The sequence below is a fragment of the Rattus norvegicus genome, chromosome 1, assembly GCF_036323735.1.
Source record: "Rattus norvegicus strain BN/NHsdMcwi chromosome 1, GRCr8, whole genome shotgun sequence".
Lineage (NCBI taxonomy): Eukaryota > Metazoa > Chordata > Mammalia > Rodentia > Muridae > Rattus > Rattus norvegicus.
In genome coordinates this window covers 14,214,374-14,228,737 of record NC_086019.1, presented here as the reverse complement: position 1 = coordinate 14,228,737, position 14,364 = coordinate 14,214,374, and the positions used below count along the sequence as shown (strand labels likewise).

Sequence of the window (14,364 nt, the reverse complement as noted above, 5' to 3'; positions counted from 1 at the left end):
TGGGTAGCCACGTGCGTGGAGTAGATTGGCATGCGTGGAAAATCTTCACTTCGGTAATACGAAAGGGGATGGGCTAGAGAAAAACACAGCAATGGAAAATGTAGGGAATCCCAAAAGGAGGATTTGAAATTAAACCAAATCCATTTATGTGGCTGATAGGTTATTTCTCTGCCAGCGGAAGGAGCCGATTCAAACCAGATGAGAGTATTTTAGAGGCGGGTTTATGGGGAATCTGCTCCCAGGCCAGTTTATAGGCTCCAAGGATAGAGGTCGGGGGGCGTGGTCATGCGGGAGAGGGGAAGGAAGAGAAAGAGAAATGGCCTGCTTGGGGGGGTGGGGAGGAGAGAGAGCAAGAGGGGGAGAGGGGGAGGAGGAGGGGGAGGGGAAGGGAGGGGGAGAAGGAGAGGGATACAGAGAGAGACAGAGCGAACAAAAACATGTCTGAATTATATAGGGAAGAAGAGACAGGGAAGAGTATGGAGTGAAGGGCAGCCCAGTCCTTGGGCTGGAAAGTTCAGGGGCATGGGGGCCAGGTCTACTTTGGTATGTAAAATATGCACCTTGATCCCTTGTCCCCTGGGGTCTGAAACCAAACACTGTCTTTTTCTGATGTTAAAGCCAATGAAATAATTTAAGAGAAAAGTCCTATATTAGAACATAATACTTACCTAATCCTTTCAGGATTTTCTTTTCCAGCTTTTGCTCTTTATTACTGACAGGCCCTTTGACTGTGGCAGGCTCTTCAGGAGCAGTGGGTTCTCTGTCTGTCTCTTCAGTGGTTTCCTCATAGTCGCCATCCTCATTGTCCGGTGCCTCTGTGTTTTGGGGCTGCTCCTTAGTTTCGGAGGTGCCCTCTTTTCCTGTGGGACTGGCAGCAGACCCGTACATGTTTATAATGTCTTCCAGTTGTCGGCTCAGCTCTTCAGAGATATCGTGGTCTCCCTTCTCAGGATGCGGGCTTGCCTCTTGCTCTGCTGCTTGGCCTGAGGTTGAGGACTGTTGAACATCTTGTTTTCCTGGGACGTTTTGATTGAGTGGAGAGCTATCCCCTGGGGGATTTGGCTGTTCTACTGAGAGCTGATCAGGATGATTAGTCTCCATATGGGAGCAGGACCTGGTGGGAAGCACAGTTACGTTTTACCTGATGAATTCGCTTACGTATTAATGATAAGGATGTCTGTCAGGGAGGTGCCCACTAATTTTGGTATCTGCCACAGAATAAATGAACTTTCACATACTGTTGACTCTAAAATTCAGGTCACATTACTGACCTATTTTGAATGTAATTGTTACATTTTAGTAGAATCCCTTCTTGTTGAGATTGAGTTAATTTATGGTATTGCTTTTTATGAATATATTAGCCAATTGGTGTTATGATTTTCAGGTGTAGACCTCACAGTCCTTAAAAGTGCATGCGCTTGACATTTTCACTCAAAGTTCAATTTTTATTTAATTTTTAATTTAATATTTAATACGAGAACCATTGTGACTACTAAAAATCATCCTTAATAACTACACCCCTAAACTATATTTTAATCTTTAAGTAAAGAAAATTTAATTTGTATACTTTAATGCACATTATTAGGTAAAGTCGCTTTTCTAGTGTTTTCTCCCTGAAAATGAACAGCATGCAATTATCGATCAGCAAAAACAGGTTTTTGAGCCTCAGACTAGCGTTTTAAATCAAAACAGGGAATGAGGAATATAAACATCAACCAGTAATATGAATGAATGATGATTCTTATTAATGCATTTTCATGTGTATGCGTGTGTATGAGTGTGACACATATGTGTCGGGGCACACGTGGAGGCCAGAGGAGGATGTCTGGGCGTCACATTCACCTTCTCCCTTTAAGATAATCTCTCACTGAACCCAGCACTAGGTTGCAGTCAGCAAGCCCGTCATCCCCCTGCCTCTGTTGCTAACAGCCCTGTGATTGCAGGCTCCTTTGACTGCCTCCAAGTTTCCACACGGTTGTTAGGATCTGAACTCTTGTATAGCCAGCACTCTTTCCCCCATGAGTCATCTCTCCAACCCACGGATATACTAGCTCCTTAAATTTCTGTAACTCTCTTCTACTCTAGAAGCCGACTTCATCTTAGAAGCAAAGAGATTATAATTTTCTAGCTCAAAGAGTCCTAGGAAAACGTAAGAGTTTTAAGACATAGCAACACATAATAAACAGGGAGCTCAACTAGCAAAATCATTCAAATACAGTATGAACTCAAACCAGGAATGCCAGAGCACGTCTACTTATTATTCTTCACGGAGGCGGGAAGGTCAGAAGTTCAAGGTCATCTTCAGTTACATAGATAGTTCCTGGCCTGCCTCTGCTATACAATCCTGTCCCCCAGCAGCAACATCAGAAACAACACCCAGATAATAGTACGGCCTCTGGGAAATATGGAACAATATAGCAAATTGCATTAAAGATTCTGGGCTTCGCTCCTACCATGTTGAGGGCCGGATAGATTTGGCTTCCCTTTTTTGGTTCTGGCGCATTTTGTTTACAAATAGAACCTAATAATTATGCTGCTGATTAACAGTATAAAAATATGGCGACCTCCTCTGGCTTCACGGCTTTTGCTGTTGTGTCAGCCTTGTCAGTGAAAACAAAAAACATGCACAGCTGCCTTGTCCCATCTTTTAGGGCAAGTGCCAAGCACTTGAATGCAGTAGGTGTCGAACACTTGCATGCCAACACGAGAGTGGGGAATGCAGCATACAGACACTCCCTACCCACCTGTGGCGCCCACCCAGCCTTCGCTGACTTAGAAGGAAGTTCACTCGTTTAATCCAGCCGCTGGGTTATCACAAAATATGGCGATGTCTCCACCACTGCGATTTAGATCCTGACCTCCGCTCGCTATGCTCTCTGCTATATATAACTCCTGCCTCCCCCCACCCACCCTCCACCCCCCACCCCCAGCACACAGAGAGACACGTGTCACCTGCTGTCCAGCCAGGAGTTATTTTAAGTTCTTCTAAAATGAGTTCTGACATTTAGCCCTTCATCCCTGAAGTCAAGAGAATAGGCTCTAAGTCAGACTAAAAATAGTGAACATTTACTGGTTTGAATGCATATGTGAGCTTTTAAGTGTAGGGGAGATTATCATTGGGTGAGCTCTATAGTCAATCAAATTCCAAAGCAGTCACTTCAACACAGTCCATGGGCATGGTACTGTGGTTAGGCTACGAGAAAATGTTCTTGTGATCTATTCAAGCCATCAGATGCTACAGTTGTTTTTTTGTTTTTGTTTTTTTAAATACTTTAGTCCATGGATATTCTTTAAATTCCTGTTCCACATTAATTGTGTGTGTGTGTGTGTGTGTGTGTGTGTGTGTGTGTGTGTGTAGCACTGGGAATCAGTCCCAACACCTCAAATACTCCCCTGTTGTGCTGTATTCCAAACCCCAACCTTCTTTTAAAACAGTAACCTGTTTTGTTTACAGGACAATTCACTTCTTTAAAGTGCTTCGGAACAAATTAACAAGCAGGAAAACCAAATACAAACAGAGCTGAAGAACGTTACAATAGTGTTACAATAGTCCCCGATGTAGTAAAGTTTCTTCTAGCAAAGAAACTCTAACATCTCTCCTTTATAAATTATATTGGTCCTCCGGTGAGGAGTTCCTTCTAGCAAAGAAACTCTAAAGTCTGTTCTTTACAAACTTTGTTGGTCCTCCGGTGAGGAGGAATGTCTCCTGCCCTAGCAGTCCCCGTGGCTGCCCAGGCACACACACCATCCCTTCAGGATCCACACTTTTGTCTTTAGACATTGAACAATGGAAGGCCCTTCCACCATTCACCGGCATCTGCAACTTTTGAATACTACGGACTACAGGCTGGGCTTGGGGGAGTGTTTGCCACACTTACCAGAAGGAAGGGAGCTAAGCGGGAAGAGAAAGGAGAGGAAAGAGGTGGCAGAGAGAGCAGCAGCAGCAGGGACAGGCGCGGGCTGTGTTCTTACAAGGAGGGAGAAATCACACAGACACAAACGCGCGCGCGCACACACACACACACACACACACACACACACACACACACACACACACACACACACGCCCACAAAGGGAGGGGGTGGGGAAGGGAACGTCCCCTGACGCAGCAAGAGTGATGTCTGCCCATGCTTCAGTAGGTGTCGCCAAGTGAGTATCCTTTGAAAGAAAGGCAGCCAGTAGATTGTGGGACTCTCCCTGTTTAGCCCTCTTTAAAATTCAAATCCAGATGAATGGCCTCCTGGTGCGTTCCCTCCCCTCCCCCCCCCTCGCCAAGCCCCCACCCGCATGGTTGTTATTTTGGACAGCGAGTGTTTTTATTTTTTTTTTTTTGCTTTACCTCCCTCTTGGTTGATGATTCAGTCAATGTCCATTGGGCTTGGTTATCAGTTAGTGTCAGGTTTCTTTTGAATCACCAAAGACTGGACGGGGCGAAGCACAAGAGAGGTGGCAGAGGCTGGAGTTCTGGGGACACTACTATCTGATTGTTGTTGTTATTGTTTTTGCAAAGTTTTTTTTTTCTTTTATTGGATTTTTTTTTTTACTTACATTTCAAATGTTATCTCCCCTTTCCCAGTTTCCCCTCCAGAAATCTGCTATCTCTCCCTGCTTCTATGAGGGTGCCCCCCCTCCCACGCCCACGCCCCCACCCCCGCCCCTGACATTCCACTACACTGGGACATGGAGCTTTGACAGGACCAAGGGCCTCTCCTCCCATTGATGCCCAACAAGGCTCACCCTCTGCTACATATATGGCGAAGTTTGAAATGAATCTAGGTGGCTTTAGGAACTGTGGTTTAGGTAGTCTCTGAGAGTGTGGGGTGTCCAGAACTGGCATCTCATGAGCTGACTCACCCTAAAAATGCCTTTCTAGGGCCTAGAGGCGGAGGTAGGTGGCTCTCTGTGACTTTGAGGCCAGCCCGGTCAATATGGTGAATTCCAGGACAGTCAGAAGGAAGTGTTAATATCCTATCTGAAGGAAACAAGCCTTCCTCCTAACTTAAGCCACTCCCGGGTGTCTTAATTTTTCTGGAGAATGTATTTCCATCTTTTACCAAAGCAGATTTTTTTTTTCTGTCAAAGTTTCTGCTCTGAGTATAGTCTGTGCACAGCATCTCTGAGAACACAGTCACTCAGAAGCCGTCCATGTCCTCCGGGGGAGCTCTTGAATCTGGCACTTTACCTGAGAAAGGGACTTGCAGATGTGGTTAAGGATTGTGTGGTGGAGGATCGTCTAGAATGATCTGAGAGGCCTACTAATCACAGGGTCCTTATAAATAAGGCAAGCAGGCTGAGAATCAGAGTGAAAAGACCTCCGGAGAGGACCTTTCCCTCAGGAGGAGACCCCCAAGCGCCCAATGACCGAGCCGAGGCCACTCGGATGCAATCAGCAAGAGGGTTTATTGGAAAACACAGGTACCTGCGGGCACACAGTCTCTTCGGAGGACTTGCGCGCCCAACAGCTCCAGCATGGGGCTTTTATAGGGTTTGGGGAAGCAGAAGCGGGCGTACAGAAGCAGATGCATAGTTACGGGGATTGGTGGATTTAAACGAAGCATATAGACATGTTCACATATGATTGGTTATTTCACAAGATGAGGTAATAAGGTATAGCTACACACATTGGCAGGTTTGAATCATATTCGAATGAGGTTGTAACATGGTAAGAGTACGTGCGGGCTGGGACGTCCTGAATGTCGGGGGGGAGGGGGCTAGGGACTTATCTCTTCCTGCCAGATCCGGTACTCCTAGTCTGTTCTGTATTCCTTTCCTTTTATGGTCTGTTAGTTTTAACGGTGACTCGGCCCTAGGTATCTGGGCGTGCCTGGGCTTGTTCAAGCCTGTTGCAACTCTGAGTTAAGACTCATGGGGTGGGTCTTTCATTTTCCCCCATTTTCTTTTAGACTTGAGTAAAATCCTTTACTCAAATCGAATTCTAAGGAATCTCTTCCTGTTGTCTTACCCTCTGGTATTGTTGGGTGAGAACAAGCGTCTGAATGACTGAGAGTCTGTTCTTTATGAACTGCATCAATCTGTTTAGAATGCAGGGGCCAAAGAGGAGGATTAGGAGGAGGATGATTAAGGGTCCCATCAAGGTGGACACCAGGGTAGCAAACCAAGGGGATCGGTTAAACCACCCCTCGAACCAGCCTTGTTGGGAATCAAACAGCTTCTGTCTCTGGGCCAAACGTTCTCGGAGCTTGGCCATGTTATCTCTCACTAATCCTGTATGGTCTGCATAGAAACAACATTCTTCTTTTAGAGCAGCACATAGCCCTCCTTCGCGAAGGAACAGCATGTCTAGCCCTCTCCTATTTTGTAAGACTACTTCAGACAAAGATGTTAAGGACTTTTCTAATGCACTCACGGATTCCTCGATAGCTTTTAGATCTGCATTCATGGCTGCTTGTAGCTGACGAAAGTGACCCGTCTCGATGAGGGCGGTGGTCCCCGTCCCTATACCTGCAGCCATTCCTCCTAAGGTGATTCCTCCCAAGAGTAGAGCTAGGGTCATGGTGATGGGTTCTCGCCTGAATCGAGTCAGCCTCTCAAAATGTGAGTATATGTACTCGGGCCCATGGTAGGTGACCTTAGGCCAAATTTCTACCAGTACACAGTAGTCTGAGGATCTGCGGAGGATTGCGGCGGAGATACAAGGTGTCAATCCAGTGTTACAGGCCCAATAGGTGCCTGTAGGAGCTGCTAGGTAGTAGCTTCCAGTGGGGATCCTCTCGGTGATAGCGCAGAGGACCTGGTGAGTGGGGGGTATGGTCCCTATACAGAGTCCCTGTCCTGAAACTTCCGGCAACGTCAGCCTATGGCTAGGGAGGGTTGTGCAGCTGGCCGGGGCCGTAGTCTGATTAGTATAATTCCCCATGACTGCCACACCCTCATAATAGGGCGGGCTAGAGACCAGGCACAGCCAGCATTCTTGGGTCTTGTCAGGTTCTGAATAATTGAGTGCCAAGTATGCCCCGGTCACTAAGTTGATTAGCCGGTCTCCCGTTCCTAGCAGCTGAGGGGCCGGTGTGGAAGGGTCCCTAGTCGGGGAGGGAGTTGTCAAGATATCCCCGGAGTTCTGAGTGGTGTTTAGCCATAGTGGGGGTCCGACCGGGGGCAGTGCTGGTGCTGGTCGGGAAGGGGGCTTTTGATCCATGAGGACTGGGTTTGGACCAATCTCTTGTGTGACCCGTTCTCTCACCAGTTGGAGGGAGAACAGGAGTCCTGGGTTAGTTTGGCCAGGGGTATACAACCGTATCCCCCACCTACGCCCCACCTTCCAATCTATGTTTTTACCTTGATCTGTGAATTCTATTGTAATTCGAGATTCGCCTGGAGTCTCAGGGGAGAAGGCCACTAAGTCCCCCTTCTTGGTCCCCCACCATCCTCGAGTGTAAGTCTCACACCCCCACTTAGCGCAGTAGAAGGTCTCAGGACCTCCGCACTCCCGTGTCCTCTTACCTCCGGGACAAGTATACCAATCAGAGTGTCTGCAGGGTGGGTATGAGTTGTGGGGAGTCCGCTCAGTATGCTCCCAGGAGTCCTTAGCCAGTTGACAAAGGTCGAAAGTCAAAGGGGGCCACCAGGTTCCTTCAGCATGCTTACCATTAGCTAGGACTTGAGACCAGCCCGTCTCTAAATTAGTTATTATCCAGGACATATTATATACCTGGTGGGGGCTAGCCCCCAGACTCGCCCCACCCCTAGTCCATAAGACAGTTAAGAGCAACAACGTGAAAATCTTAGCTTTAGGGGGTTTTGAGTGCGTTGAGCCTTCCATGTCTGGGGTGCGATGTTGTGATCTGCCGTTTCCTCAGGTCGGGCTGCCTTGGCATGAGATGCGTGGATCCAAGCCGCAATTCCGTCTACCTTCAAGGCTGTCGGGGTAGTCAGGAGAACTGTATAGGGTCCTTTCCACCGAGGCTCGAGATTCTTGGTCTGATGTCTGCGCACCCACACGGTGTCTCCGATCTGGAACGGGTGCGGCACCGTCGGTTGTTCAAGCCTGTCTTGGTAGGCCGCGGCTAGAGGTTTCCAGATGTCTCTCTGCACGATTTGTAGGGCCTGAAGATGTGCTGCCAAGGAAGGGCTATTAGCGAATTCAGCGATGTTTGAATCAAAGAAATTGATAAATGGGGGTGGGGTCCCGTATACTATTTCAAAGGGAGTCAGGCCATGGGAGCCTGGTGTATTCCGGGCCCGGTATAGGACTAGGGGTAGTAGGGACACCCAATCCTTTGAGCCAGTTGCAAGCGTTAATTTAGATAAAGTCTCCTTAATTGTTCTATTCATGCGCTCTACCTGTCCTGAACTTTGGGGTCTATAAGCACAATGTAACTTCCAATCAATCCCCAATAACTTGGCCACCAACTGACTTACCTGGGAGACGAAAGCGGGCCCGTTATCTGACCCCAATACTTGGGGCATTCCATACCTGGGGAAGATTTCTTCGAGGAGCTTCTTGGTCACCACCTTGGCCGTTTCATGTTTCGTGGGGAAAGCCTCTACCCATCCGGAGAAGGTATCTATGAACACTAAGAGGTATTTGTGTCCGTACATACCAGGCTTGATTTCAGTGAAGTCAATTTCCCAGTGGGTACCAGGCCGATGTCCTCGGGGACGGACTCCTTGTCCAATTTTAGCTTTTCCTGGGTTTACCTGAGCACAGGCCCTGCAGCTTTCAGTCACCTCCCTCAAGGCCTGATCTCGTCCCAGGAGGTAGGTGTCAATCTCTTCTCGTCTTAAGAGGGTCTTCATCTTCTTGAGTCCCAGGTGTGTTAATTTATGTAGGTAGGAGATTAATTCAAAGGTCATCTTCGTAGGCATAACTGTTTTCCCTGTGTAGACCCACCGTTTTAGTTGTGGGCACCAAACGGCCCCCATTTTCTGTAGGAGCTTTGTGTCCTCCGTGGTGTAGAGCCAACCGGTCTGTTCCGGCTGTGGAGACGTGGGTTGATCTTGGTCTTTTAAGGACAGAACTTGGGTGCCCATGGCGGCCTCACGCGCTGAGACATCAGCTAGCCGATTTCCCCGTGCCTCGGGGCTGTGTCCCTTCTGATGCCCTGGGCAATGTATAATGCTCAGTCTTTTTGGTAGGAACAGAGCTGCCAGGAGGGCCAGAATTTCAGTCTTGTTCTTAATGTCCTTACCCTCAGATGTGAGCAGCCCTCTTCTCCGGTAGATCTCTCCATGGATGTGTGCTGTAGCAAAGGCGTAGCGGCTGTCTGTATATACATTCAGCCTCTTACCTTCTGCCATTTTGAGCGCCTGGGTTAAGGCAATGAGTTCAGCCCGCTGTGCGGAGGTACCAACAGGCAAGGCGCTTGCCCAGATCACTTTGTCCTCCGTAGTGACCGCGGCTCCAGCTTTCTGTTCCCCGTTCACCAAGTAGCTGCTACCATCGGTATACCACGTATGGTCAGCATCCTGGAGAGGTCGGTCCGATAGGTCTGGTCTGGTTCCATGTACTTCTGCGAGGATCTGCAGACAGTCGTGCTGTTCTGCCTCCTCTGGCAAAGGAAGCAGAGTGGCTGGGTTGAGAGCGACCACGGGCCCAAACTGGACCCGTTCCGCATCCAGTAGCAAGGCTTGGTAGTGGGTCATGCGGGAATTGGAGAGCCAGCGGTCAGGGGGCTGTTTTATCAAAGCCTCCACTGCATGGGGTGCCAGGATGGTGAGTGGCTGCCCCAAGGTCAACTTCCCAGCGTCTTTAGTTAGGACGGCAATGGCTGCCACCATTCTCAGGCATGGTGGCCAACCAGAGGCCACAGGGTCTAATTTCTTAGACAGGTAGGCTACCGGGCGCTTCCAGGGTCCCAGTCTTTGTGTTAGGACCCCCTTAGCATACCCTTGCTTCTCATCCACAAATAGTTCAAAGGGCTTGGTGATGTCTGGGAGACCCAAGGCAGGGGAGGACAGCAAGGCCCGTTTAATGTTATCAAATGCCTCCTGTTGTTCTGCCCCCCACTGGAAGAGCACCCCCTGTTTAGTGAGAGGGTACAAGGGGGCTGCCATCTCGGCAAACCCAGGAATCCAGAGGCGGCAGAATCCCGCCGTTCCTAGGAATTCCCGTAGCTGTCGGCCATTTCTTGGGGCTGGGATGTTGGCCACGGTCTGTTTCCTAGCCGGAGTCAGCCATCGCTGTCCGTCCCTTAGTTGATAGCCTAAATAAGTAACCTGGGTCTGGCAAATTTGAGCCTTTCTGGCAGAAGCTCGATAGCCCAATCGCCCCAAAGTCTGCAAGAGGGATTCTGTTCCCTGGTGGCATGCTGTCTCAGAAGTGGCCCCTAGAAGAAGGTCATCAACAAACTGAAGAAGTATAAGAGTGGGATGCTGGACTCGAAAGTCAGCCAAGTCCCGGTGTAAGGCCTCATCAAAGAGCGTTGGGCTGTTTTTGAAACCCTGTGGTAACCTTGTCCAAGTCAACTGTCCCGAAAGCCCCATTTCAGAGTCTTTCCACTCAAAAGCAAATAAGGGCTGGCTTTCTGGGCTCAGCCGGAGGCAGAAGAAAGCATCCTTCAGATCTAAGACCGTATACCAAGTATGGGTGGGAGGCAGGGTGCTGAGTAGATTATAAGGGTTTGGGACAGTTGGATGAATATCTTCTACTCTTTTGTTGACCTCTCTCAAATCTTGTACTGGCCTATAGTCTCCAGTGCCGGGCTTCTTAACAGGTAGCAGAGGCGTATTCCAGGGTGACCGGCAAGGGACTAGGATGCCTTGGTCTAAGAGCCTCCTGATATGTGGCTTTATGCCCTGATAAGCTTCCCATGACATGGGGTACTGTTTAATGGAGACAGGAGTCGCGGTGGCCTTTAACTGGATAATTAGGGGAGGCTGTTGGAGCGCCAACCCCATCCCGCCAGTCTCTGCCCAGGCCAGTGGGAATTTCGTGACCCAAGAGTCTATTTCTGGAGATTTTGGCTTGTCCTGTTCTGGTTCATATAATCTATATTCATCTTCTAACTGAAGGGTTAAAATCTGAAGAGGAATACCGCGGGGCCCGGTTACTCGGGTCCCTCCTTCTTCAAAATGGATCTGAGCTTTTAATTTGGTAAGCAAGTCACGGCCCAGCAGAGGGTATGGGCAGTCCGGAACATGTAAGAAGGAATGGGTCACCTTACCAGTAGCCAGCTGAACCCGTCGATCTGTAGTCCAACGGTATCTCTTGCTGCCAGTGGCTCCTTGTACCCAGGCCGTCCGGTCGCTGAGTTGTCCAGGAGCCTGGGTGAGGACTGAGTGCTGGGCTCCTGTGTCCACCAGAAAGGTGACTGGCTGCCCCCCAACTTCAAGAGTTATCCTGGGCTCAGGGGGGGGCTCCTGGCCCTGACCTCCCTAATCTTTATCTAGGGCCAAGAGGGAGGTCTGTGGGCGGGGTCTTCGGAGCCCGCTGGGTTTCTTAGGGCAATCTCTGGCCCAGTGTCCTCTTTCTTTGCAATACGCACATTGATCCTTATCTAGCTTTGGCCCCTTTCGAACTCCCACCCTCTCTCCCCTTTTCTCTTGACCCTGAACTACGGCGGCCAAGATTCGACTCAACTCTCTGCTTCTTTTTCGGTCTCTCTCATCCTTTTCTCTACGTACTCTATCTTCCTTTTCTTCTTGTGTCTCTCTCTTGTTATAAATTCTTTCTGCCTCCTTAAGTAAATCCTGCAGTGTATACCCTTGTAAATTTTCTATTCTCTGTAGCTTGGCCCTGATATCTGGTGCTGCCTGCCAGATGAAGGACATGGAGACATTTGTCATTTGTCCTGGATCATCTGGATCATAAGGGGTATACATGCGATAAGCTTCCTTAAGTCTCTCTAGGAAGGCTGAGGGAGTCTCCGCAGCCTCTTGTACCACTTGTTTCACCTGAGCCAAATTGGTGGGGCGTCGTGCCGCCCCTCGGAGACCCGCTAGGAGCAACTGGCGATAAAGGCGTAGGTGTCTCCTACCTTCAGCCGTGGTGAAATCCCAATCAGGTCTTGTAAGTGGGAATGCATCATCGATCTCTTCCGGGAGCAAGGTGGGGCGTCCATTGTCCCCCAAAACATGTTTCCTGGCCTCTAAGAGCACTCTCTGCTTCTCCTCAGAGGTCAGGAGGGCCTGTAAAAGTTGCTGTATATCATCCCAAGTGGGCTGATGGGTAAGCAAGACAGATTCTATCAGGTTGGTGAGAGCCACCGGATCCTTAGAAAAGGGGGGGTTGTGTTGTTTCCAGTTATATATGTCGGCCGCTGAGAATGGCCAGTATTGCATCTGGCCGCCAGCCCCTTGTCTAAGCGGAAAGGCCTGGGAGGTGGAGTCTGGCGCCACCTCGCGTCGTCCCCGAAGTCTTCCAGCCACAGGGGAAGGGGCCGCCTCGAGTCGAGGTCTAGCAGGCGGCTCCACTTCCTCTTCTCTTGGCGGGGCTGTAGGTACAGGGTACGGAGGAGGTTCTTCCAACAGGAGATCTATAAGGGGGGAATTTGGGTCCTCTGGGAGGACAGGTTTCGGGGGAGGGACTTTGGGAGATTCTTCCTTAGTTAGAGCAGGATAGAGAGAGGAAGAAGCAACCAAAGGGTCAGGTGGGCTCGGGGAAACAGGTTTAGGGGAAACAGGAAGCCAATTCGGGTCCACAAAGGGTTCTGCCCAAGGAGGAGGGCTAAATGCCAAGCTCTCCCAGGTGACAATGTAGGCCACCTGGTCAGGGTGTCCGTACGGCTTCTGGCGGAAAATCAGGTCCTTAACCTGCAAAATAGTGGTCTTGTTAAAAGTGCCGTTCACCGGCCATCCTACATCGTAAGTGGGCCACTCGGACGTGCAGAGGGTCTGCCATTTTCCTTTCTTGATCTCGACCGACTGATCACGTGCTCGGTCTCGGACGTCCTTCCAATGGTCTAGAGTGAGACTCAAGGGGGTTGTTAGCGATTGTCCCATGGTAGCTTCAAAGAAAATTAGGGCACAGATTAGACAGACAAATCCAACGATCAGACAAACAACAGACAGACGCGCCGCGCGGCTTCGACGTAAAACCCAAAACAAAGAGTCAGATGGAGGTGCCGAGGGTCCTGGACCCTCTCCTCCAACCAAAGCCACGATACGGGCTGAGCCCCAAAGAACCGGGCTCCAGACACCCTTGGAACGTCTTCCAGGGCTGCCGGGGGGAGAAGTCCAAGCTCGTCAGCTCCTTCTCTGACCCGCCCAAACGGAGGCGCTGAGGGTCCTGAACCCTGAGACACCGAAGGCCCTGGGCCTTCTCCTCCGACCAAAACCCAGATCTGAGTCCAAAACTGAGACGAACTGAACACGCGCACAGGACAAGACAAGACAAGACAGGGCAAGACACGACAGATGCCGGCCGGCTTACCTCCCGGTGGGTGGTCGGTGATCTCTGGGCGGAGGATCTCCAGATCCCGGACGAGCCCCCAAAATGAAAAGACCTCCGGAGAGGACCTTTCCCTCAGGAGGAGACCCCCAAGCGCCCAATGACCGAGCCGAGGCCACTCGGATGCAATCAGCAAGAGGGTTTATTGGAAAACACAGGTACCTGCGGGCACACAGTCTCTTCGGAGGACTTGCGCGCCCAACAGCTCCAGCATGGGGCTTTTATAGGGTTTGGGGAAGCAGAAGCGGGCGTACAGAAGCAGATGCATAGTTACGGGGATTGGTGGATTTAAACGAAGCATATAGACATGTTCACATATGATTGGTTATTTCACAAGATGAGGTAATAAGGTATAGCTACACACATTGGCAGGTTTGAATCATATTCGAATGAGGTTGTAACATGGTAAGAGTACGTGCGGGCTGGGACGTCCTGAATGTCGGGGGGGAGGGGGCTAGGGACTTATCTCTTCCTGCCAGATCCGGTACTCCTAGTCTGTTCTGTATTCCTTTCCTTTTATGGTCTGTTAGTTTTAACGGTGACTCGGCCCTAGGTATCTGGGCGTGCCTGGGCTTGTTCAAGCCTGTTGCAACTCTGAGTTAAGACTCATGGGGTGGGTCTTTCAAGAGCAGGAGATCTGTTCATCTAAGCGGGCTGTGTAATGGAGTAAGGCTGCGTCGGGGACATGACAAGCCTTAGAAGACGGGGAAGGCAACAAAACGCTCTTCTCTCAGGCCTCCAGGGGGATGCAGACATACTGACAGCTTCACCTCAGACAGACCCCACGAAACTCGTTTTGGACTTTTATCCCCAGAACTGTAAAGTAAGACGTTCGTGAAGAATGTTTAATGGAACAAAAAGGAAACTAACTCGCACCCCACTTCCAAATGCTTCCCCTACTCTCCGAGCTCAGGGTGATGTAAGTCACCTACATATAGAGGGCTGAAAGGGGAGGCAGGAAAGGCATGAAGACAGGAACCAGCCTGACAAGGAGAAACTGTGGCAAAGACATTGC

The 14,364-nt window shown here is 49.9% G+C and overlaps 3 protein-coding genes across 5 annotated transcripts in view; all 3 read right to left on the bottom strand.

Annotated features, from left to right (window-relative positions):
- Txlnb (taxilin beta) overlaps positions 1–4,091 on the bottom strand; it is a 45,191-nt gene extending 41,100 nt beyond the window's left edge. Inside the window, exons 1-2 of one of the 3 annotated variants that reach the window (XM_006227657.4) lie at positions 3,879–4,091; positions 669–1,114 (exon numbers count right to left, since the gene is read on the bottom strand). In XM_006227657.4, the coding sequence (XP_006227719.1) occupies positions 669–1,101 (433 nt within the window). In that variant the 5' untranslated portion in view covers positions 1,102–1,114; positions 3,879–4,091. Of the gene's footprint in view, positions 1–668; positions 1,115–2,744; positions 2,889–3,878 lie in introns of those variants that run through there. The other 2 variants (NM_001135859.1, XM_039112431.2) reach the window with 2 other exon arrangements.
- A 3,520-nt stretch (positions 4,092–7,611) lies between these two features.
- LOC134484953 (uncharacterized) lies at positions 7,612–11,323 on the bottom strand (the record flags this gene model as incomplete). The annotated part of the gene is made up of 1 exon (XM_063280800.1): positions 7,612–11,323. A coding segment is annotated over one exon (3,603 nt), but the record flags the coding sequence as incomplete, so codon positions are not given.
- On the bottom strand, positions 11,229–13,979 carry LOC134484954 (uncharacterized). Its single transcript, XM_063280801.1, has one exon. The coding sequence runs from the start codon at positions 12,899–12,901 to the stop codon at positions 11,336–11,338; it is 1,566 nt and encodes a 521-aa protein (XP_063136871.1). The 5' UTR covers positions 12,902–13,979; the 3' UTR covers positions 11,229–11,335.
- Between the last annotated feature and the right edge of the window lie 385 nt (positions 13,980–14,364).

Excerpts from the sequence above, each read along its gene's own strand:
- LOC134484954 (XM_063280801.1), bottom strand. The coding sequence starts at position 12,901 with ATGGGACAATCGCTAACAACCCCCTTGAGTCTCACTCTAGACCATTGG.